Source organism: Pseudonaja textilis, chromosome 1, assembly GCF_049901715.1.
Source record: "Pseudonaja textilis isolate UNSWEBS1 chromosome 1, rPseTex1.2, whole genome shotgun sequence".
NCBI lineage: Eukaryota > Metazoa > Chordata > Lepidosauria > Squamata > Elapidae > Pseudonaja > Pseudonaja textilis.
In genome coordinates, this window is record NC_141990.1 from 110,648,844 (window position 1) to 110,673,224 (window position 24,381).

At 36.5% G+C, this 24,381-nt stretch overlaps 1 protein-coding gene across 2 annotated transcripts; it reads left to right on the forward strand.

The window, feature by feature from the left end:
- The first annotated feature begins 4,433 nt into the window (after nucleotides 1-4,433).
- Nucleotides 4,434-23,502, forward strand: CNR1 (cannabinoid receptor 1). Of its 2 annotated transcripts, none has more exons than XM_087914372.1 (2): nucleotides 4,434-5,108; nucleotides 19,792-23,502. In XM_087914372.1, the coding sequence occupies exon 2, from the start codon at nucleotides 19,840-19,842 to the stop codon at nucleotides 21,259-21,261; it is 1,422 nt and encodes a 473-aa protein (XP_087770498.1). In that variant the 5' UTR covers nucleotides 4,434-5,108; nucleotides 19,792-19,839; the 3' UTR covers nucleotides 21,262-23,502. The 2 variants fall into 2 exon arrangements, with proteins under 2 accessions (XP_087770498.1, XP_087770507.1); XM_087914381.1 differs by lacking the exon at nucleotides 4,434-5,108 and adding an exon at nucleotides 5,164-5,322.
- Nucleotides 23,503-24,381: the final 879 nt, after the last annotated feature.

The window sequence follows — 24,381 nt, forward strand, 5'->3', positions numbered from 1 at the left end:
TCCACCCTGGCTCCCTGAGGCCAAATACAAACCTGAAGTGGCCCTCAATGAAATCGAGTTTTGACACCCCTGCCTTAAACCGCTTATCCCAAAGGCGCTTTTCCAAAAGCAATTGGACTTTGTTTTTCCTTGAAAACATTTTGTTTCTCATCCAAGAAGCTTCTTCAACACCTTTGGGACAACCATGACCTGGGTGATTGAGAATCTCCATAGACACTTCAACTGTTTATATACTGTATAACCTTGAACTAATATTCCTTAGCCTAAATAGGATCTTGTAAGAATCGAACGTAAGGGAATATTGTATACTTTGAATGCAACAGCTTGAGGAAAAAATGGGATATTAACCTAACCACCATAAAGGGCACAATGGTTCAATGGTTAAAGACGTGAACATGTCAGCTGGAAAGTTGACAGTCCCAGTTCAAGACACAAGCGCTACACAAAGGGGTGAGTTCTAATTCCTTACCCCAGCTTCTGCCTATCGAGCACTTCAAAAGCATGAAAATGCAAGTAGAGAAATTGGTACCACTTCAATGGGAAGTTAAGTGTTCCATGGACCTTTGGCATAGAGCCATGTTGGTCACATGATCAAGGAAATGTCTTCAGACACTGGTATCGGTATCGGCCAGGAAATGAGGATGAGCAATGTGCCCTAGAGTCAGATACAATAGGACAGGAAAATCTTTACCTTTAATCTAACCGTCAGGCAAAACATTCTATTGTATGCAAAGAAATTGATCTTTAATACTCTTAATTCAACTTTCCAAAAGTACCGTATTTATCGGCGTATAACACGCACAGGCGTATAACACGCATTCCCTTTAAGAGGAAATTTCAGGAAAAATATGCGGCGGGCGCAGCGCTGACATCACGTCACGACGCTGCGCCGCCGCTTAGGCACTATTGGAAACGGGATCCCTTAAAGAGGATTCCGCTCCTGATTATCGGCGTATAACACGCATACATCATTTGCCCCCTATTTTCAGGGGGAAAAAGTGCGTGTTATACGCCGATAAATACGGTAAGTTATAGCTGGCACTGCAGTTCTGTGTAAAATTCAGAGTATCAACATTCATTCTGAGGCAATAGACAGGATCCTGTTGCACATTCCATTGGAATTAAATATTTTTTCTCAGTGGAACGTGCAATCCAAATGTGTATTAACTCAGAAGAATTATGTTTATTTTATACCCAAATTATGTTGGGCGAATTGAAGTGTGATGGGGCTTGATTTAGCAGATTCTGAAGCAACGTTCTGGAAGGCAATGACAACCCACCTCTGTAACACAGACAATAAAACTACATGGATGCAGTCAACAAGAGTTAATCCCAATTTCAGGAAACCTTTACATTTTTTACATAGAATGTACATTAAAATTAATTGCAAATGAACTGGAGCCCTGTTTCCAGTGGTTCACTTCAAACATCAAGTTCTATGTTTAAAGATGTCACTCTCTGAAGAAATTTTATTTTCACATATTGCCAATATACATTCATCTGCAGTCTTCTCGATGAACAAAATATCTTATTTATTCTTGCAGCAAATCTATAGAGTTTGCATTATTGACATTCTAAGCAGGATGGACCGAAAGGCCATTGTCAAGATGTAACCGAAACATAAGATTTTGTAGGTGCAACTTTATTTGTGACTATTATCTTCTATGTACACATGCCTCAATAGATGTAAGGAATATTCAATATAAATTGTACATTTTCAACTGTTTCAACTGTTAAGTTTTGAAAATATTCTACTATGTCCTATATAGAACTCTAATCTTCTCTTCCGTAATATTTAACCAGTTTCATAGGTTCAATGGTCACAGCCATTGCCACTGCATTTGCTTATGTAATTCTAGAGCTATGACTCTCTAGTACAAATTCTTCTTCTCTGATCAGCCAAACTTACTTTCTGAAAAGCCAGATACAAAGTTTATTTTTCTTAGCAAGAGCAGAGATTTGTGAAGAACTGAGTGTGCTGGTTTCTAGCTCCCTCCATGGCAGTGCAGCTCATGTGCATTCATGAAATATTGACTGAAAACAAATCCTGGTTCCAGATTCCAGTGGCATCAGTGCCAATCCCAGTACTTGGTTTTAGGAAATGCAGCTACTAACCTTGTAATATTCAGCACAAAAATTGACAACATTTTTTCATTAAATAACAGTGTAGTATTTCCCTCCTTAAGAACCTATATTGAAAAAGTGTTTAGCTTCCATCATTTTGCATATTGTCTTCATTTTAGAAGCTCTGAAATATTTGTATTAAGAACTGATAGAAAAAATTTGAATGTGGAAGTCCTAGGTTTGGATCCAGTATTTGTTATAATAAAATGTATTATCTTGGACTATGTAAAACAAATATATTGGCAATGAAGGCTTATAATAAGAAATAAACATGTAAAAGGGGAAGGCAATAAGGAACAAAAATTACCCTTGTTTTACAGCAGTCCTATTTATGGCTTACCTGACAATCAGTGATATCGAAGAGAGGAAATTAATATTACATCCAGGAAAACAGGTACATAGTACCACTTGCCTGTGAAAATCTGAGTGCACTCGAGGTGCCCATGGATAACGTGGTTTGGGGTGCTTCTTCAAGAGTGGGGAGGGCTGGCTTATATCACTTGGTGGTCCATTGTTCACTAAGCATCCTGTAACATGAGCCTAAAACAATTTAGGCTTCTAAACAGAAGTCTACTACAAAGAAGTACCAAGAACTGCATACATATGATTTATCAAGGTTTCCCAGACTGAGATCATATTAAATACAATATAGATAATAAGACAATCAGGCAGATGGGAGATATTTCAGCCATGCAGGTATTCGCAGCATCGATCACCTCCTAAGCTAGCTATTAAAGGGACAACATCGATTTTTAACAACATTCTGCTCCCACTTCATATTCATATTCATAACCCTAACCCTTAAAAAGCACACGTGGCCTCGTAAAGCCCATAAAGCGAATTGGTGCATTTTGAACCAAATATGGCCCGGGTGACGTGGGTCTAGTTCTCTTCTTATTTCACTTTGCTGCCGACTGCAACACTTCGCTGGCCTCCCGGTTTCCCCTGGTTGAGTCCAAAGAGCGGGAAAGGAAACGTCCGGAGACCAACCAATAAACCTTGGGTTAATTACGGACTATGGCGCAGGGCGCCACGTGCCCTGGCGGTGAAGAGAATCGCAGGCAGCCAACAAACACCTTCAGCCGCCTGGCCTTACCGAGAAGCGAGCCCTCTCCTGCCTCCGCCGCACGAAAAGTTAAAATGTTGGCGCTTAGCTTAAAAAGATGGGTGGCCAAGAAAAATAAATAAAGAGAAAAAAAAATCTCCGCAGTTCCAAAGCCGAGATCTCTCATGGAGAAGGGCTAGTGCTTTGTGAATAATTGAAAGCCCGCAACTAGATGGGGAGAACCTCTCTGCAAAACGGGGAGTTGTCGGAAAGGAGGGGAAAGAGGCAAGGCTAGCTCATTAGTCGTCTTCCCCGGGGCGAGGGCTGACCCAGGCTGCCTTTCAAGGCATCTTGAAGATAACTAACAAATAGAGAAGCCCTTCCGCAGCGCCACTTTCCGTAAGCCTCGATCGGACGCCAACCTCATCCCTGAAGAAGTGCAGCCTTCCGGTTATCTGACCCTTCCAGATGCTTTGGGATGCCAGATTTCAGTCCCAACGCGAATTCGGGGACTCGTGATCCTAACGCATCTCGAGGACGTCAGGTTGAGGAAGGCTGCCCTAGGCACATCCTGCGAAGCTCCAGGGCTTCTACGATGGCCACAACGAGCACGCCACTTATGCGGGACGGCCCGGGTGCTTCCCCCAAAGGACGAGCAACCGAGCTCGCCTTTCGCGAAGAACGTGCTGTTTTTCTCCGTCAGCCCCGCCTGCATCCCCTTGGCCTTTAAAATGGGCGTTGTGGCAGTGTTCGTGAATTCAAGGCACCGAACTGCAGGGCCGCTAATGCTATGCCGCCTAGGAAAAAAAAAAAAAAGAGCTCTCCGAGAGAATTGGGCGGGAACGGGTGTGCGACGCCTCGTGTGATAGTCCTGCTCTCCAACGAGCTTCTCTCCTCGGAGCTCAAAGGCGCGCATTTTAGCTCGTCCTCCAGAAACAACGCGGAGATACCCGCTTCCCCCCTCACCACGGCCTTGTATGACGGGCAGCCTCTCCTTGCCCTACAAGTTCCCCGAAAACTCCTCTCCCTCAGCCCTCCATCAATGCCCCTTTCCTGGTGGCCAACCTGGTAGCCCCCGTCCCCGTCCAGCCAGCCCCACGCTCCCTTTGAGGCCGAAGCTGGCCCGTTTGACTCCCGCTTTCTCAAAAGCGTTGCCCCGCAAACTGCTCGAGCAGCTGCCGGGCCGGCCGCTGCCCCTTCTGCCGCACGCGCGAAGTTTTTGGCGCTCAGGTCTCTTTCCCCGTTCCTCCCCCGCTTCTCCCGCCCTCGCGCTCGCTCGCTCGTCGTCGCCGCCGCCGCCGTCGTTGAGCTCTGCTCCCAAGGCTGCCAACGACAGGACAAAGGCACATTAAACACGTGATGGCGAAGACGCTTCATAAATGGGACCAGGAGGCAAAGAAGGGGTGTGAGCGCGGAGACAGACCGTTCAGAAGAAAGGGGACGTCGGGCGAGGCGCAATAGTCGGAGCAACGGCGGGAGGTGGAAACGGCTCGGGCGCAAGGGAAGGGGGCGGTGGGCGCAGCTTCTTATCCTCGGGGAGCGGCAAGGAAGAGAAGCACGGGAGAAGCACATGGCGAGGGGCGCGGACAAGCTGAGGCTGGCGCACCTCCTGACGAGCTGAAGGGGAAAGCGAGCCGTTGTCCACACCTGCCTTCCCTGGGCTCGCACCGCCGGCTTCTCGTACGCAACTCCCCTTGCCTCTCACCCGCCTTCCCCGCCCACCTCCTCCTCCCCTGAGTACTGACGGGCGAGAAGGGTCGTCGCCGGCCACCGCTTCAGCGACCTCTCTTGGGCTGGGCGTGAGGTGCCGTCAAAAGAGAGCACGCGGCACCGGCAGCAGTTCAGCGAAGACCAGCGCCCTCCGGCTTTATCTCTCTCCCTCTCTCTCTTCAAGCCTCGGGTTTGGGGAAGAGACGGTGCCATGTGAATGTGGAGGAAGGTAAGGAAAGGGGTGTTTTGCCTGGGTTTGCTTCTTTGCCTCGGCTCTAGGGAGCAAGGTAGAAGGAGCGAGTGCTGCGAGGAGAGCCCACTCTTGGCGCCCTGGTTCCAAGCCCCGTTAGGGGAGGGCGCATCCACCCATTTCATTCCGTGCCATCGAGTCAGCCGTGGCTCAGTTCCTCTAAAGGGGACAAACTCACTGGATCATCCAAAAGGTAATGCGAGTTAATGGTTCTGCTCTCCGCAGCAGATTAAAAGACAACAACAACAACAACACTTGAGAGTTCAGCCCACACACGGTTGGAAGACCGAGCTTCCATTGATTTAATTGTCTCCGTGCACGGTGTCTTTGAACTCCGATCCTAAGCTTCCGAATCGGTAGAACTTGCTGGCAAGTGATGGTCTCGGGTTATCAGTGAATTAAGTCATGGATGTTTTATTTCCCAATTTATTTATGTAAATATATATTTAAAGTGTTCCTTTAAGGGTTGCCCAGACAGCTTATGTGTGTGTCTACTGTAGCGAGCTCATTGTGTGTATATGCATTATCAATCCATCTGGTTACTTAAATGTGTACACTTTACCTATTAAGCTGCTTCTAGGTGGTTTGAGGATCATCTGCCATAGATATTTTGGAAAATTTTAGCATGGTATCAACTATTTGGAAACTCATCAGTTATGCCACAAAGAATCCATAGGAACCATCAGTTGGGCATTAAACAATAATTTGCCACTGGCATTCAGAATAATGCATTGCTGCTTTAATCTTTAAATCTCCCAATACCTGCTGAATCGTGAAAAGTTGATGGTGGTTTTTTTTTTTTTTTTGCAGCTTTATAATCTGAATCCCCATGACAATGACCTTTGTTAAGATATTTGAGATTTCTTGAATTAGCCAGAAACAGACAGAAGGGTGTCTCAATGAACAGAGAAATAGTTATTGATTAATAGAAAAAGCCTTCTCTTGATATCGTTTCTTGGGTTTATAGGCTTTAGTGTACTTCATATATTAAAGAAAATAGCAAGGGAAGTTTATTCAAATTAGCTAGGTTTCAGTATGCCTATTTATTATTAATATGTAAAATAATTATTGGGATTTATTTGCTGCAATAGGCTAAACTTCCAAATAAAAAAAATTGAAATGCAATCAGTTTTTTCATTATAAGTCTTAATAACAATTGTTCACCTTTATGATTAACTGTATACTGTTCCTTTCTTCCCTTTATATTGAAGTATAAGTGATGCTACTCCGATAAGATCAAGCCAATGTGTCTATAAAAGTAGACAAGACTGAGTAGATAACATTTTATTTCCTCAAATTTTAATTGTTTTGTTTAATGGGCATGATTTAGTAGAGAGGAGAAAATATAAGATATGACAAGAGCCAATCTTGTAGACTGGTAGTTTTGTGGTTAACAATATGTGTTCATTTTTCTCCATGCAGAGCAGTCACCTTCTAGGTTCCCCTAGGACTTTGTCAGACATAGAGGGTTTCATCTTTAATCCTAAGCCTTTGGTGATTAATAATGGAAGATATTGTTATTGATTTTTCCTGTATTTCCTCTGTTCTCCCTACCAAACTCCCAACAATGAAGATTTTAAATAGGAGAAAAATATCACAATAGTTTTTGCTCTCTGATCATCCTGGATGAAGAAATGTTTGTGAGGGATTGAAAGACCAAAACAAACCCAATATATTGAGAACCCAATATTGGAAAAATATTTCAGAATCTTTATTTCCAAACTAGCATTCAAAATACGGTAAAATAAGGTTAAATTCTAATGTTAAGCATCAGGTATTTTGACAGAATTCTTTTTAGAATCTCTAAGACATACATGCTAGTATGTAACAAATCTAAAGAGAAGATAGGCAGATTTCTTAAATGGAATAGTGGCTTCTGTCATTATTTTGTATTTGAAATAATATTAAGAGGATGAATATTCTAGTTTTTAATATAAAGCTACAGTTCATTGTACTTTAAGGAAACATTGCTACTTGGACCTATTGTCTAGGTCAAAGTATTCCAAAACACATAAAGAGATTATTAAAAAATAGTGAACTAGATTTGTTCATCTCTCGATGGAAATTGTTTCAACAAGTTAAGAAATAAATGCACATTGTGCACACAAATGTATTTATTTCTAACAGCTGAGGTATTGTAGTGTGTGTTTTCCTTACTCTTCTTGTATCTTTTTATGATGTCATTGTTCTTTGCTTTACAAAACATGTATGTTTGCTCCTTGTATTACTGCAGTTGTTTGACCTAGGAACTTGATCAAAGTAGCATGTTTACATCTAATGACATCAAAATAAGAAAATGGTTAGCACTGGAACAATTAGCTGAGAATATTATTTTTCACAGATTACACATAGTTGGAATGATATAGGTTTGCCTTTTTACAAGAAGAGAAAAAACTCATTAGTGTAATGACAGCTCATATTCTGCAGTGGGTGTAAATTAACTATAGGAGAAAAGGCATGAGCATCTAATTAGTTTAAAGCCAAATTTACACATGTTAAATCACATTAACTTGAGAGGAGCTATGTAAGAAATGCAGAGGGTGATCTTAACTATACTGGAAAGAGAATACACATGTTATATTCATAAACAATTTCATTTAATGCTAATGAGCATTTGAAAAAAATTAAAAACATCTAAGTATAGAAGAATGTTTTCTATCAATGTGCATATAAAGTCTCTAGTAATATCTCAAATATATTGGAAAATAATATAATAAGTAAATAATTTTACCAAAGCTGGACAAAGTCCAATATTTGAGAAATTTAAGCACAATCTTAAATCTACTCATGAGATCAAATTTGAATGGGATCTTCTGTCAAGATTTCATTGTTCCTTGCCTTTGAACTTCTTAAGTTGTTCTTTTAATCATAAAGTTACTTCAGTTGCATGGGTAATGTGTCCTAAGTAAAACCTTCCTTACATTGTTGAACTTGGAAAATTAACAACCGAATTTTAAAAAGATATATAAATCTTCCTAAATTTCATATTATGACATAATATCGTTTAAGAAAATCTAGTTAACGTTGCCAGTTTCTTAAAAGTTTGGATTCTAAATAATACTTAAAGATTTGTAAGATATTAAAATGTGAGCAAAAATCTCAACCATATTAATACTGTGTTTTTCCAGAGGAGTTTCATTCCGAGTATACAAGACTATTGCATCTACTTTCCTACATCCCACTAATTTATGTGCAAAGTTAAAAAGAATCTTTAAAATATTATGTTTATTTCAGAAATAATTATTTCATGAATTTTTCTAGCAAATCATTCATACTTCCAGCAAATTAGGAATTCTTTTTTGTCCCCATTAGGTACATGAGCTGTTTTTATCCTCTTTGATCATGCCTCTATTATTAGTTATATTAGTGGCAAAAAAGAAAAAGAAGAAAAACATGTAGACCTGTCCTGTATCCATGAATCAGGGAACTTGAATATTTGGATGTTGTTATTAGCAACAGCTACATTGTCCAGCTAATTGCTAATTTAAAAGGTTTATGGCCAGCAATCCCAGTGTATGGTTATAAGTGTGACTGTATAAGTGAAAACAAGAGCTAGAAAGAAATAGATCCTTTCTCTATTCTTGTTCTCCTATTTGTAATAGTCTATGTGCCAAGTCTTTCTATTAAAAGCATTTTTTTCAAACATGCCAAGACAACTTTAATTGGCATTATGTTTCAGTGTGAATGAAATTTTGCTTTATTCCTATACTGTTGACTAATATAAGCATATTTATTGCCCAGTACACTGAACATGCAGATGTTTATTTGGAGTTGTTATGGTGTTTATAGTTATGTTAATAAGATCTTACAGGATTAACATTTGCAAACTATGATAATTACTTATAATAGCAATATCTGAACCTTCTAATTTAAGGAAAAATTCTGGTCATTATTTCATCCCAAAGTTTAAGATTCTTTATACCTGAAGAATGTTTTGTAAACACTTTTCCTCACTGGGACAAAAAATACAGCTAAAATAACCTGTTTGTTTTGTTTTTAAGACACAGTACAGTTAGACTTTTAAGACAGAGTACATTTTGTACATACAAACATTCATGTTGTTAGACACTCAAGTGTTCTTACTGTGTCCATTCCTGAATACAAGCAGGACCAAATCTATACTTTTCGGATACATTGTTATAATGGCAGAGTAGCTAACTAGGATAAGGAACAAGCTATCCCTCCTAAAGTAGCTGTTTATGGAATTACCACTATGCTATCATAGGTAGCCAAGTAATAACCAGGATGAACAAAGCTGTGCTTGCTTAAATTCCTTCTTTTGAAATCTCTGGCCTGCTAGTATATCACTAATAAATAAATTACACACTTACTTTTAAAATTAATTCTATATTGTCACAATTAAATAGTAAAAGGACATTACTAAAGATTTATATATTAAATATTTGTCTCTCAAGCTTTTCTTGATCTGGAAATCACTTGATGTCTTTAGCAGTCATGGTTACTGAGTTAGTCATATTCATTATAAAGGCTGGAGTAGAAGATACTGATTAAGAAACACACTAAAAATCTATTTTAGTCAGATGGAGTAAATTTTCACACCTGCATTTTAGGAAAGCTGGTAAAATTTTCCTTCCCTTGGTGACTCTGTGAAATTACTAAGGAATTGTTATTTTTAGCCACATCAGCCTGTTTTTAGCATAGAATGTCAATGAGATGACTACTATATCGATCATCTAAAAAAATCATATGAAGTTTATTTCCAGGGTGCTAAAAGAAAAATCTAAAAATGTTTTGTTTATTAATATATTTCATTAATTAAGTATTACTCTTCTGAAAGGAGCTTAGAAAAGTTTACAGGTCTTAAAATCATCTCAATAAAGCAACATTGTTTAAAAATAAAAAGTACAAATATTAAAAACAAAATTCTCTTTGAAGCCAGAAAATATACTCTGGTCCTGGATTGGTTTTTATCCCATAAGTACATAGGTAAACAGGAATGTCTTCCACTATTTCTGACAAAAGACTAGAGAGATTAAAAAACTGTGATGCTAACCATGAGAAGTTCTATTGATGCCCACACATGTGAACTAAACCACCAGTGGTAGCTTGCAAAGTGTTCCGCAACTGGTTTTGGTGCAGGAGTTAAAGGGTGTTGGAGGACATGATAGTTTAAATCTTTACATGCTTGTAATACTTGTAAGCTTTTTTCACTGATCAAGTAAACAAGTAGCATATTACCTTTTATTAAATAAAATATGATTATTTTAAGTAAAAAAATGAATTGATTTTGATATAGAAGGCTGTTTCAAACAGCTGAAATTTGATTATTGTTAAATAGAGTGGTTTATTCAACTCATTGGTTTCTTTTTATTTAAGCAAAACAATTTGCACAATGGTGATTCAAGGAGAATATCTTGGAAATATGGTATAACACATTAAACTACATGATGGAATCTGTTTTCCCTCAATAAGAGTGTATACGCACTCACACGTGTTAGCTTTACATTGGTTAAAGATAGATAGACACTCATTTGTGAAAGGGTCTCTCATGTTTGCCCTTATATGCAGATATCACATTTAGTAGGAGTTGGTTGTTTTCCTTTTTAAAGGTGGGGTCCATCCAGTTGCAATAAAGCACTGCAGTTTATATACCGTATCATTGTACAATTGCAAACCACCGCAAGTTAGGTTGAATATTTGCCATGCTCAGTTTGTTTATTAGCCACATCTACTTGCTAAGAGATATGATTAAGATATTTAGTGGCATAAGTAAAAGATGCGTGAAGAAGTTTGTATCTATGTTAACTTGCTGAAACTTCATTAAAGTATGTAGAAGAGTATGCTAGGCAATACTACCGTTCTGTCTTTTCCTAATTCTGTAATTATATGTGGAAATTGTCTTTTCTTCATGTACTTATTTCTCAAATATAAAATGGTATATACTTTTATATTGTTCATTGCTATAAACATTTAACTTCATGCTTTTGAATTACTTTCTAAACTATACCTTGACAGTAGTTTGCCACTAAGTATTAATTATTCTGGTCCTTTCCTCCAGATTATTCCTTCCTTTCTTTTCTCAAATGTATTAACACTTTTGCAGCTTCTTCAGACTTTTGCATGAGATTCCTTTTTCTAACTATAAAAATCAACATTTATTAAAATAGTCTATAGGAAAGGCCAAAATGCATATGCATGTCAATCTTCTATGCTAAATCAGAATGGGAAAATAATAATTATAATTATCGTATTAGTTTATAAAAACAGAAATAATTACATATAACTTTGTATCTCTTACAAATGGTTGATATTCAGGAAAAATAATTGGAAGTATTCCCTCAAACACTAGTTAACTATAAGATTCACAGCCAGTAATCATAAACAATGGTTCCAATTTATCTGAGCCAATGGGCATATTTGACTGCCAGCATTAGGGGCAGTAAGCTGTGATATATCAGCTGCTGGAAAACACGATGGAGTTGGTAGTACAGTGGCCATGTCTTCCTCAAAATTTAATTGGCCATAGTGGAGAATTCAAAGCAGAGTAATAGACATTCAAACTGATCTATATGTGTGTTATACACACATATAAACATATACAGTTACACAAACACATACATACATGTAAACAAATAGCTCAAGTTTAACAGTTCATTTGGACATAAGTTTTGTAAATATTTTATTTCCAGTAACCAGAGTCAATATTAAATATGAAAGTATTTTTAGAAACTTTAGCTGTCATAAATTAGTTTTAAATCGCATTATATGTTTTGGGGTTTGCTTTGAGTTGCCTTAAAAAGACTTTTGGTCTGGAAAACTCTAGAAACAAAACTTTGATTTATTTCTTTGTTAAGAAGAGTGAGGCTACTCTAGACCCCTTACAACAATAAAAAGGAAGATATAAAAAAAGTATAAACAAAACAAAGTAAAATAATAATACAGTAAAATAAACAGAGAAAAAGAAAACAACAAGAAAACATAAATATGATAACAAAAAGATGGATTGGTGCAGAGCTAAGAACAAGGAGGGGAGGTAGAATTTGCCATCAATTCAATATTACTTAATTAGCCATTAAGTACCCTAGGCCTATGCCATTAAAGGCCACAGCCAAATCTTGAGCTGCACTCAGTAGCAGACCCGAAGCTAGTGAAGTTTGCAGAGCAAAAGTGTAATATGGGCCATCCTAGACGCTACAAACGCTGCTCTCGCTGCCATACTTTGTAGTAGCTGTAGCTTCCATATGGATTTCAAGAGTAGTCCCATGTAGAAGTATATTACAGTAGTCCAGATGAGAGATAACTAGAGCTTGAATAACGGCACAGGGAGCCATGATTCCAGAAAGTTTGCAGCTGGTGCACAAATCAGAACTTGGTCTCCTAGTCGCACCTGCCACCTGCTCTTCAGGCATGAATCCAGGAGAACACCAATATTAAAGGGAAGTGAAATCCCATCCAGGTCCCTACAGTCTCCAGCCATCGTGAGAAGGCAGAGATAGCATCACTTGGGTCAAGATGTAGAATTGTAGAGATTTAGAACTGAGTATCATTCAGCATATTAATGATACCTCAACCGATAGTGACAGATCTCAACCAAAGGCTTCTTGTAGGTATTAACCAGGAGAGGAGACAATAACGAGCCTTGCAGGATGACACTGCAAATGAGTAATCAGTGGCTGGTTCTATCACTCCCTATCAACACCGATTGGGACCGACCTTGGAGAAAGGAACTAAACCAGCACAAAGCTGTGCCGCCCAGCCCCAACCTGCATAGCCTGCTTAAATAAACTGTATAAAAGAAACAATTATGGAATCTGTGTTTTATGTTGTACAGGATTGATGCAGTTAAGCTTTCATATGGTATATTTTAATATAGATAAGTTTATAATGCAAGTTAGTAATGGATGGTCAGGCCTGTAAATGAACTTGCTTTCAAGATAAAAGTTTATGAATGTGAACAGTTCTCACTTTTAATTAAATGTTCATTTCCTAATCCTTATCTCTTGATCAATTTTATTATGATCGAATGCAACTTTTATTCTACCTTGAATAGTTCAACTTCCAAGTCATTATTAACTTTTTAGAAATATAACTGTTTCATATTTTTCTATGTAATTTGTTATTTTTTTGTCACCTGAGGAGTGACTTACTTCAAGAGTAAATAATAGTAAGCAGCATGTTTGTCAGTACTTGACATTCAGTGTTAACAGAGGGCATAAAGAAATTATTCTGGTTTTTAGCTAAAGATGTTGCAATGGATTTTTAATTGTTTACACTGCTGCCTTTCCTGTTTTACATTACTTTAGTGGATTTACTAGGATGCATTAGCAAGTGCTTCAGATTCCTGTTTTATGCATGTAATATTAATTTGGTTGACTTCAAATTGCATTTTATGGGGTTTTAATATGTGTTTTCTTAAGAGGTTTTTTTTGTCCTGAAACCATATTAAAATGATGTCATTAAATGAATAGATAAATATAAAAAATGTTTTTTCAGATTGTAAGGAATTGAGGTAGGGAATTCTTAATTTAACAACTGCAGTGATTCCCTTAAAAACTGGCAAGAAATGTCATAAAATGGGCAAAATTCATTTAACAACTGTCTCACTTACTGCAAGTTGATTAAAGTTTAATTCATGAATTAGTTACTTTATTCAGTCTGATGCAAAACTTACTCAAGGAAGATCCAATTCTGGACTTAACTCCTAACAATATAATCCTACATCTGTTCAGAAGTCAAGCTCCAGTGAGTTCAGGGAGATTTGCTTCCAATCGAGCAAATATCATTTAAGATATCATTGTATCTTAAATAGATTGGGTTTTAGGAGAAAGCTAAGTCAAAAGGAGCACAGACTACAAATGAGTCAAGTCAAAAAGATTTGAAAAAGTGAAAAAGATGGATTGATTGATTTGTCTAATAATGAAAGACAACCCAAATATAGTGGGCATAGCAGAAGAACATTTTACTGATGTCATTCATGAGTCTAGAGATGGATGGGCTGTTAATGTGTTCCAGTCTGAAGGCATCAACTCTATTGTTCATTGAGTTCAGGTTGTCTTTCCTCAGTTGCAATTTTCAGTTTCAACAGAATTTATCTGGCCACCTCAATTTTATCCTCATGTTCATATTTAACTACTCTTTTCTAATTTCTTAAATTATTGATTTAACCATAAACATGAAAAGATTGTTCCATTATTTTCTAGAACATTTAGTTGTCTTCCATTAAGTATACATTCCATTGGGCTTTCTCATTTCTCGCCCCATTTTGAAGAGATGTGTTTGCATGACCAGACTGGCCTTGAAGAAACTAGAGTGTATATAGTGGAAAGGTTTGAAGGATAGATTTGACTGTCTCTTTCACACAAAATAGTGAAAACTCCACAAAACAATGCACTTCCTCCTTTCTAAAGAGTGAAATAAAGCTGCCATATTGCTTCATGCCTGCTTCTTCTAGCAGGCCCACTAGCTTGAAAAGGTTTCTATGTGTGCATGCAGGTACCAAAGCTGTTCCAGTGCTTCCAAGGAGCTACTGGAAGTGCCAGAAGATGCATTTTCAAATGCACAATTTATGATACAAAATTCTTTTCTAGCTAATAGATTGGCAGAGGAGGCAACTTGAAGATAGAAGTGCAATTACATCAAATAATCAAGTTTATACTTTAGGAGTCTTTCTGATCTCAGTGTTAAATATGAATTTTCAGATGGTGATGGGCTAGATAAGTAAATCATCTGAAATTGTAACCAGGCCTTTTAAATGGTTATTTGTGCAATGATGTCAGCCAGATTGAAAAAAAAAACTGGAATTCTTTAAAAGATAGATTAGGCTGTGCCCATCATGCAGAATGCAACTGATTGAACATACCTGGACTGGTCAAGCTACCTTTAGATACTGGTGCTTGTCAGTACAATGTAAAGCACTGATTTTGAGTTTTAAATCAGATTTGGGGAATATAAAGCCTTGCTATTGGCTATGAAACCTGAAGCTGCCCCTTCCTGCTTCGAAGATTTAAACAAATAATAAAAGTTTGTTTTCATTTGTACCAGTCAGAAATATTCTTTTCTCACTTGCCTGTTGTAAAAGGCATTGATTAGCTAATGCAAGACAGAATATGTTTTAGTAGTCATGATGCATTTCTGAAATGAGTTTCTAGACATCTTCTTTGGAAATATTCAGGACAAGTCCAAAGAACCATTTCTTCCAATTGTTTTTTCTTAATTTTTTTGGGGGAAGGGGGGTGATTTTAGTGTATTTAAAGGTTAATGATTTAATGCTCGTTTTGGGGGGGGGGTGTTGTTTTATTGCATTGCTTCATTATGTTTACTATCTTGAACAGTGCATTCTTAAAGTTAGCCTTAAAAAAAATAAATTAAATGAAAAGACTGTCTTTTTCTTATGAAAGAATGCTACCAGATTCTATATTGGAAACATTTATAGAAGAGTCTTTCTATTGATGTAGTAGGATCCAGACTCCTCCTCCTGCCTTTTCTCGAATCCTTGAAGATTTGGGTTTTTTTGTTTGCTTTGAATTGTTGAAGCTGTATTTAGCATCAAACTTCATATAGTTGCACGGTATATGCATTAAATTTATACAAATAAATTCTAAGAAAATGGATTTAATGGAAATTGAATTAGTTGTTTTAGCTTAGCTTTAATGTAGTTTTCAGGGTTTTAATAGGTGCAAGTACACATTGCCTGTGATTTGCAATTATTATATTCTCAAAAGCAAACAAAGAACCAAACAGAAGAGAATCCAGCTGCATTCCCAAAAGACTAAACTCTTTTACTAATGAGCTCCCTTGTACTCTAAAAGAAATTTGTATTTGCAAAATACGGTAACTTGAAAATTACTGTGATAATCTAAATGTAAAAGTATGGGGGAAATGGGACATCATGGTGGGATTTGCTTGTCATGATATGGTTGATCATAGTGCTTGAATAGTAAACATATACAAAGCAGCAATTTGTGGATTTTTTTTAAAAAAATGTCTATGTTTATATGTACTTTAAATCAAGTTACTATCTGAATATTTTTCTGCGCTTTTAAGATAGGAAAAGTTATAAGGAAGAGTTGGCTGGCAAATTGTTCATTGCAGCTTTGTCATAAATTGTTTAGCTTCATAAAATATGAAATGAAATGACATGAATACAATATGAATAATCTTCTTTATAAATCTTATATAGCTAAATGAAAAGATCTTACAGAAAAAAAATCTTTTTGTTATACACAACTCAGAAATTTTCCTTTTTTTATGTAATGAGATACACTGATTTTTGTTAAGGATTTCTTTATTTTGTTCCAATAATTAGTATGTTTTAGAGTTAGCTACCAGTATATGTTGCAAAGCAATTACATTTAATTCTGTGTTATGATAATTTAATTAAAAATTCATCATTACATATTTTAAATCAGTTCATTGGGAAGTTTCTTCCACTTATATTACTATAAGAAGCAACAATATGATAGTGGTAAAATAAAACAGTTAGTGTAATAATGTTAACAGTTATTTATATAATGATTGTATGTATATAACAATGTATTCTAATAATATAAGCAGAGTTTTCTTTTGTATTGTACATCGTCAGCACCTACTGATTTTTACCCTGATTTTTAAAAATTCTCATTGAAGTCAGTAATTTTCAATTGATTAAAATTGGTTTCTACCTAGATAGACCTTAGTGATATTTAATTCATGGAACGTAATGTTTGAACTGCAACTTTAATAAATGGAGAAGTTGCCATTTTAGCTATAAATAGAAAAGCATTAAGTAGGTTCCAAGGGGAAAAATAAGTCAGGAAGCCATGTTCTCCGAAATTTAAGAGACAAGTTTATTAAAGGAGAATAAAGGTGGAAAACATTAAAAATGAAATATGTAAAAAGATTTGTATGGCCTATTACGTCTGACTTTCACATATTGGTTAGATTCACACATAATGCTATGCTGCCAAACCAATAAGAAGATTGGTTTGGTTGTGGCTTAGGGATGTCTCTAACCAATATAGTTGATAAATCATGGTTTATAGCTGAGTTTATGTGAATCTAAAAATTGTAGTTTCCTTAGACCAGAGTTAAACAAAATTACATAATATAATTGTGAACCCAGTTGATGATTTTGAACCAGCTTGATAATTCTGTGACTGAAAACTTTTTATTACAGCATGCAATTTTATGTGTGCCTTACATTAAGCTTTACGGAAGACAAATAAACGATAGTTCATTTGAGAAAGGGAGGGGAGTGGGAGAGAGGGAGAAATAAAGAACTGTGTGTCGTGGAAGATATTTAACTTAGATGCTATAATTACGTTTAAATAGGACATTGAATGAATATGTCATACTTGACAGATGAAAGTGAATGAATATATCATACTTGACAGATGAAAGTTTTTTTTTAAGTAAATACCAGCTGTTCAGGCTTTTAAATGTAAAGTAATACAAATAATAAATTGGGGAAACCATTAATTCGTGTAGCAAGAAGCATCTCAGTTTAGCCCTTCTATTTTCTCTTTGCACTTTCCTTGGCTTTGAGGAAAGACCTTTCTTGAAACTGGTACTCTGGGATATTTAACTTAAGTTCAAGAAGGTAATCTTAAAAACAATCACTGGTTCAGAAGAACACACTGAAATTATTTAATAAATAAATCTATACAGTCCCCTTTGAGCTGAGGTTAAAGTTAAAGAAGTTAATTAACTATTTGTTTTAACTTAAATAATTATTTTAACTGTTAAAATTAAGTTGAACCAAGTTAAAGAACTGATTAATTTATGCAGAGAAGTGTTGAATAGATGTGTAGGAAATTTTACTACCTATTATTTTTATTTTCTAAGTTAAAGGGTTCCTGTGGAGCCAAGACATTCTTTTAAATAAAATCATGGTAGAGGCCAGGGTTTTATTTTTCAGCATGCCTGCTTCCCATATTTTGAATTCAAAGAATAAAATAAATAAGTTGGGATGTTAAAAAAAGTTATTCCAAGGTACAGCCTGTTCTCACTCTGTGATCTGGATCATGAAGATTAATATGTTCCCTGAATACTAAATATATACCTGAGAAAAGGTGTCATTCCTTTAAGAACCTTGAATGAATGGTTCCTTTATCAAATCAACTTTTTTTAATAGGATAGAGAAACCTGGGGAAAAAAATCAGGTTTCTTCAATGGATAGGAGAAAAATGTTATACTTGGGTGGGATTCTACAGGTTCCCACCTATTCGCTAGAACCGGTTGTTAACATTCTAAGCAGTTCGGAGAACCGGTTGTTAGAAGAAATTACTGGCCTAATCCTGTAAGGAAGGCAGGAAGGAAACATTCTGGTGTTGCTTACAGAAACTGCCTCTCTGTTAACCCTTATTATATTCTTGACAGGACTAGACTTCCTGTCTCAGGAACTTCTCTGGCGTTTTTTTTTTTTTTTTGCCTCCTTTGCTGGTACTTTGCTTGTGTGGAGTGACTATTCAAGATTACAATGGCACTGAAAAAAGTGACTTATGACCCTTTTTCACACTTACGACTGTTGCAGCATCTCCACAGTCATGAGAGGCCAGGCGAGAGGATGTGTGCCTTGATGTGAGTGATGTTGAGTTGGCCACACCCAGCCAGTCACATGACCACCAAGCCATGCCCACCAACTAAGCCATGACCACAGAACCGGTTGTTAAAAAATTTGAATCCCATCCCTGGTTATACTCCTATGGGGTCTGAAGTAATTCTTAAACAGTTTTTAACCTTGCATAGTCATCTTCTGTTCCTATTTATTATAGAAAGTATTATATGGAATAGGATATTTTTTCACTAGGTTTGCATGCTTAGATTTGTTTTAAAAATATTACCTATTTTAAGATCAGATACTGGATGAGGTAAATAGTTGAGAATTAATATAATCCAGCAACCCTGAATTGATTTATTTTGAATCTGATTATATTGATCCAAGATGGACAAGGACTTAAATTTCTGCTGAAAGTGTTCATAAAATTTTGATTCTTGTAACTGAGAGAACGAGTATTTATAAAAATGATTTGATTTCTGCTATGATTATACATGAATAATAGGTTTCACTGTACTTTTCTTTTTCAATATATTGCAATATGATTGGATCAGAGAGGAGCCTAATGACAGTAATTGAACAATAGATTCTATAGAATATTCAGTAAAATGATCTAAATAATGTACAGCTTTTTAAGCTTTTCTAAAAACAGCTTATCATATGTTGTATTAGTTTATCAGAATTAAAGAAAATAAAAATAATAGAAAACTAGGGGAGGAAAAGGGGAAGAAGAGGGAGCGTGACATGGAAGGGGGAAAAGGGCATTGATACTGCACATGTGTCCATATGGAAAGAGTATTACTGAAAACCTGCTCTTGTTTCAGTATTCTGCAACAACCATTGGTATTATTATATTTAAAAAAAACAGAAGTCACTGGCTTATGAAATAGAAATGGGAAAACATTTTAAAAGATACATAATAGCAATAGAATAATTTAATCAAAACAAATGTGTATTGTAATATTTCTGCCCTAAGTTTTTAATCATTGCATAGAAAAATATTCTAAATATGCTGCAATTTAATTAATATTCATCTGCTGTATATATGAGAAACTGATTCAATATTCAGTAGGGCTAAGGGTGCTACTCAGTTAAGTTGCTTTTTTATTTCTTACTTCTGTTCCAGTTTTGCATATATTTATTTAAGTTTGGTTTTCTCCCCGACAGGACTGCCTCAGATTTTTTTCCAACTCTGCATAACGGTCATCTGGGGTTATGAAGTCAGTCCTAGATGGCCTTGCAGATACAACCTTCAGAACAATTACAACAGACCTCCTTTATATGGGTTCTAACGACATCCAGTACGAAGACTTTAAAAGTGACATGGCCTCCAAATTAGGATACTACCCAGAGAAATTTCCTCTGTCTTCTTTTCGAGGTGACTTCCATCCCAAAATGACTGCAGGAGAAGATGCCTCTTTAGGTGCGCACCCATCGGATCAAATCAATATTACAGATTTTTACAACAAAACCTTGTCTCCCTTTAAGGAGAATGAGGAGAACATACAGTGTGGTGATAACTTTATGGACATGGAATGCTTCATGATTCTGAACCCCAGTCAGCAGCTGGCCATTGCAGTCCTGTCCCTCACCCTGGGCACCTTTACTGTTCTGGAAAACCTTCTGGTTTTAATTGTCATCCTGCAGTCTCGAAGCCTTCGCTGCAGGCCTTCTTACCATTTCATTAGCAGCCTGGCAGTAGCTGATCTCCTCGGCAGTGTGATCTTTGTCTACAGTTTTGTTGATTTCCATGTTTTCCATCGGAAAGATAGCCCTAATGTGTTCCTTTTCAAATTGGGTGGAGTTACAGCCTCATTCACTGCTTCAGTTGGAAGTCTTTTCCTCACAGCAATAGACAGATACATATCTATACACAGGCCCCTCTCCTACAAAAGGATTGTTACCAGGTCAAAGGCTGTTGTAGCGTTCTGTGTGATGTGGACAATAGCTATTGTAATAGCTGTTCTCCCTTTGCTTGGTTGGAACTGCAAAAAGCTCAATTCTGTTTGCTCAGATATATTCCCCCTAATTGATGAAAATTACCTGTTGTTCTGGATTGGGGTCACCACTGTACTCTTGCTTTTTATTGTTTATGCCTATATGTATATACTCTGGAAAGCTCATAGCCATGCTGTTAGGATGCTCCAGCGCGGGACTCAAAAGAGCATAATAATTCATACTTCTGGGGATGGTAAAGTGCAGCAGATCACTAGGCCAGAACAAACACGTATGGACATTAGGCTAGCCAAAACTTTAGTCCTCATTCTTGTGGTTCTGATCATCTGCTGGGGTCCCCTACTTGCTATTATGTTGTATGACGTCTTTGGGAAAATGAACAAGCTTGTCAAGACTATCTTTGCCTTCTGTAGTATGCTGTGTCTGATGAATTCTACGGTGAATCCAATTATCTATGCTCTAAGGAGCAAGGACCTGAGACATGCTTTCAGAAGCATGTTTCCACCTTGTGAAGGGACCGCACAGCCTCTTGATAATAGTCTGGAGTCTGACTACCAGCACAGACATGCTAACAATCCAGGCAATGTCCATAAGGCTGCTGAAAGATGCATTAAAAATACAGTTAAGATTGCTAAAGTGACTATGTCAGTCTCTTCAGACACTACTGCAGAGGCATTGTAAAACAAAGACAACATTTGGGAGAAGAAAGTGAGAGAAAGCAGGAGAAAAATCATGACTTCAAAAATGTATTTTTCCTCAATTGTACCATTTTAAATTTTACTCTTTTTAAATGATTTTTTTAAAATTAAGTAGTAGCCCTTTCCCCGGGTTCTATAAACAAGGACTCAGATTTTGTTTTTAGAAATAGATTTCTCAATTGGCAAAATGTAAATTGGTTAATAATTGCTTAACCCTATTATTATGTACAAAACATCTCATCAATCAATGAGAGACGTCTGTCTATGCTAAGGGAAGCATATTAGATGCTGAGTTGAAACATGCACAATACTATAATTAGATCCAATACTAATTTTATAATTGCATTTAATTTCGGTATGAAATACATGTATGATAAGTAAGTGTTCATACCATCTTCTCCAAATGCAGCAGTACTGGACTGTAAACATTTTGTATTATGTCTTGTGAAATGTACATTGTTTACTGTATGTTACTGATATTCGTTTATTCAAAGTGATTAAGTAGATTTATGTAGATGTAATGTAAAGTATGTGATGATGTAATCTTTTCGCCCTATCATGAAAATACTTCCTGTACTTTGAAGAATTTCTGTGAGGTATACCGAAAATTTTATGTTCTTAATGTTTTTAGTGAACTTAAAGGGAAAGGCTTTACATTGGTTCTCTTCACATTTGAAATCATTACAAAGCCTGAAATTCCTATACATGGAAATAGCAGCAACAACAAACTATAACAAGTTTTTCTTTGCAGAAGAAAATTATATTGCTCAAACTGCAAAAAGTAGTTTTTAACAGATCATTGGCTTTTTGTTGGAAAAGGTTTATATTGTAAGAGGCAAGATATCAGGCATTGGCTTATTTAACTGGAAATTATTTCTTCTGGTCAGTTGCTAGCAAAGGATCTCCAAAAACAACATGTGACCAGTGTACAAAGTTATCACTGTGATATATACTTGAAATGTGTTGCATTCCTAAGTCCCTGGTTTCAATGCATTTTGAAAGCTGAGATGCCAAACTCTTAATTTTTGGTCACACACGGATAAAATGTTGCTCGTACTTCTTAAAATATGTGGATATCTAATTACTATCTATGTATTTGTGTAAACTGTATGTGAATTCTAAATAACTGTAGGTTACATTAATATTGTTAAGATAAGAAATAGTGACCAAATGTTTTCTTACATTTGTTGTTGCATTCTTTGCACATGAATTCTGTTTTTAAAAGTGAGTTCTTCCAGCCAAATCCATAAAAAAATTCAGCATTGGAAAAAATCCAATCTGATACCTAAAGAAAAATAATATTCTGGTATTAACAAGATAGCCTTGCTAAGAAGACAAAAGTGCTATTACACTTTAAGACTGATTGGTTTGTTATTTAGTCAGAATAACTATAAAAATGATTGGAAAAGCAGACTATCACTATGAACAAATATAGAAATCTTAAAATAGACACTTGCAAGTGTCAGAATTAAGCCACAACAGCAACAAAATGCAGGAGAAATCTGTTTGTAAATCTCCAAATCTTCATAATCTCTGCCAGAATTTAAAATGCAGAGATAAAAATTTAAATGCCAAACCTTAAAAAACAAAGTGAAACACTTAAATTCCTGATCACAACAAAGTAGGATTCTCCAGATCACCATGATCTAGCCAAGATGACTTATACGTGGAAGCAGATCTTCATGCTGTGACTCCTCTTATTGACCAGGTTATATATGCAGAGGAAGATGTTACATGGACAGTTTCCCTTTCCGGAATCTTTATTGATGGTTTGGAACCTATCCATAGTATCAGAAATCTAGAGTCAGGACACATTTATATGGCAGGACACTAAACCCAGTTTTATCCGCTGTCAACCTAGTAGGCGTATAAATTCAGATCCTTATATAAAACAGTTTTTACAACTGCCATATGAAAAGATGATTTGTCAACAGTAGATAAACTGAAACCTAAAATATTAGAAACCAGGAATAAATAAACAAATTTAATTTCATTGATAAGCAAAATAAAGTGCTAAATTCAAAGGTAGCACTTAACCAGTGATACCCAGGTTCCAGAATACTAATACAGTAGGGCCTTTTTTCTTATGCTGTTTGCAAATAAGATTTTTTTTCCAGGAATATAGAAAAGGAATGGGTTCAATTTCATTTCCATCTATAGTCCTGATATGGTTGGCATCCCTGCTTGATCTTCCATTCTCTTCCCCTTCTCCCCTTCCTTCCTTCCTTCCTTCCTTCCTTCCTTCCTTCCTTCCTTCCTTCCTTCCTTCATTGTTGTGATAGATTAAATCCTTAGGAAGGTGACCCAGAAGAACCTCCTCATGAGAAGGAAAACACCAGCCTACTCTATTCATGTTCATCGTCAGGAATTTCTGCTTTTTAAAGAGTAAGATCAGTTATAAGAAATGTCTTCTCCCCCATTTGAAAATTATAGTTACGCGTAGGCTGGATACATACTTTATTCTAAAAAGAAGCCATAATGTGGCTTGTTTTATTATAGTATATGAACCCAACAATTCTGGCTTTCAACTCAGGATTCATGTCTTTCCATGTTTATTTTTATTTATTTATTTTTATTTTATTTGGTTTGTCAATTGCTTACAAGTTAATAGGTATAAGTAAAAATATAGTTATGAATACATGGATACATATAAGAAAAATAAAAGAAACAATAGGATGGACGGTAGGCACGTTGGTGCGCTTATGCACACCCCCTACAGACCTCTTAGGAAAGGGGTGAGGTCAATAGTAGACAGTCTAAGGTTAAAGTTTTTTGGGGTTTGGGGAAGAAACCACAGAGTCAGGTAGAGTATTCCAGACATTGACCTCTCTGTTGCTAAAGTCGTATTTCCTGTAATCAAGTTTGGTGCAGTTAACCTTGAGTTTGTATCTATTGTTTGCTCTTGTATTGTTATGGTTGAAGCTGAAGTATTCATTGACAGGTAGGACATTGCAATGTATGATTTTATATACTATACTTAGATTGGACCGAAGGCGGTGTAGTTCTAGGTTTTCTAGGTCTAGAATTTCAAGTCTGGTGGCATAAGGTATTCTACAATGAGTAGAGGAGTGGAGAACTCTTCTTGTGAAATATTTCTGGACTT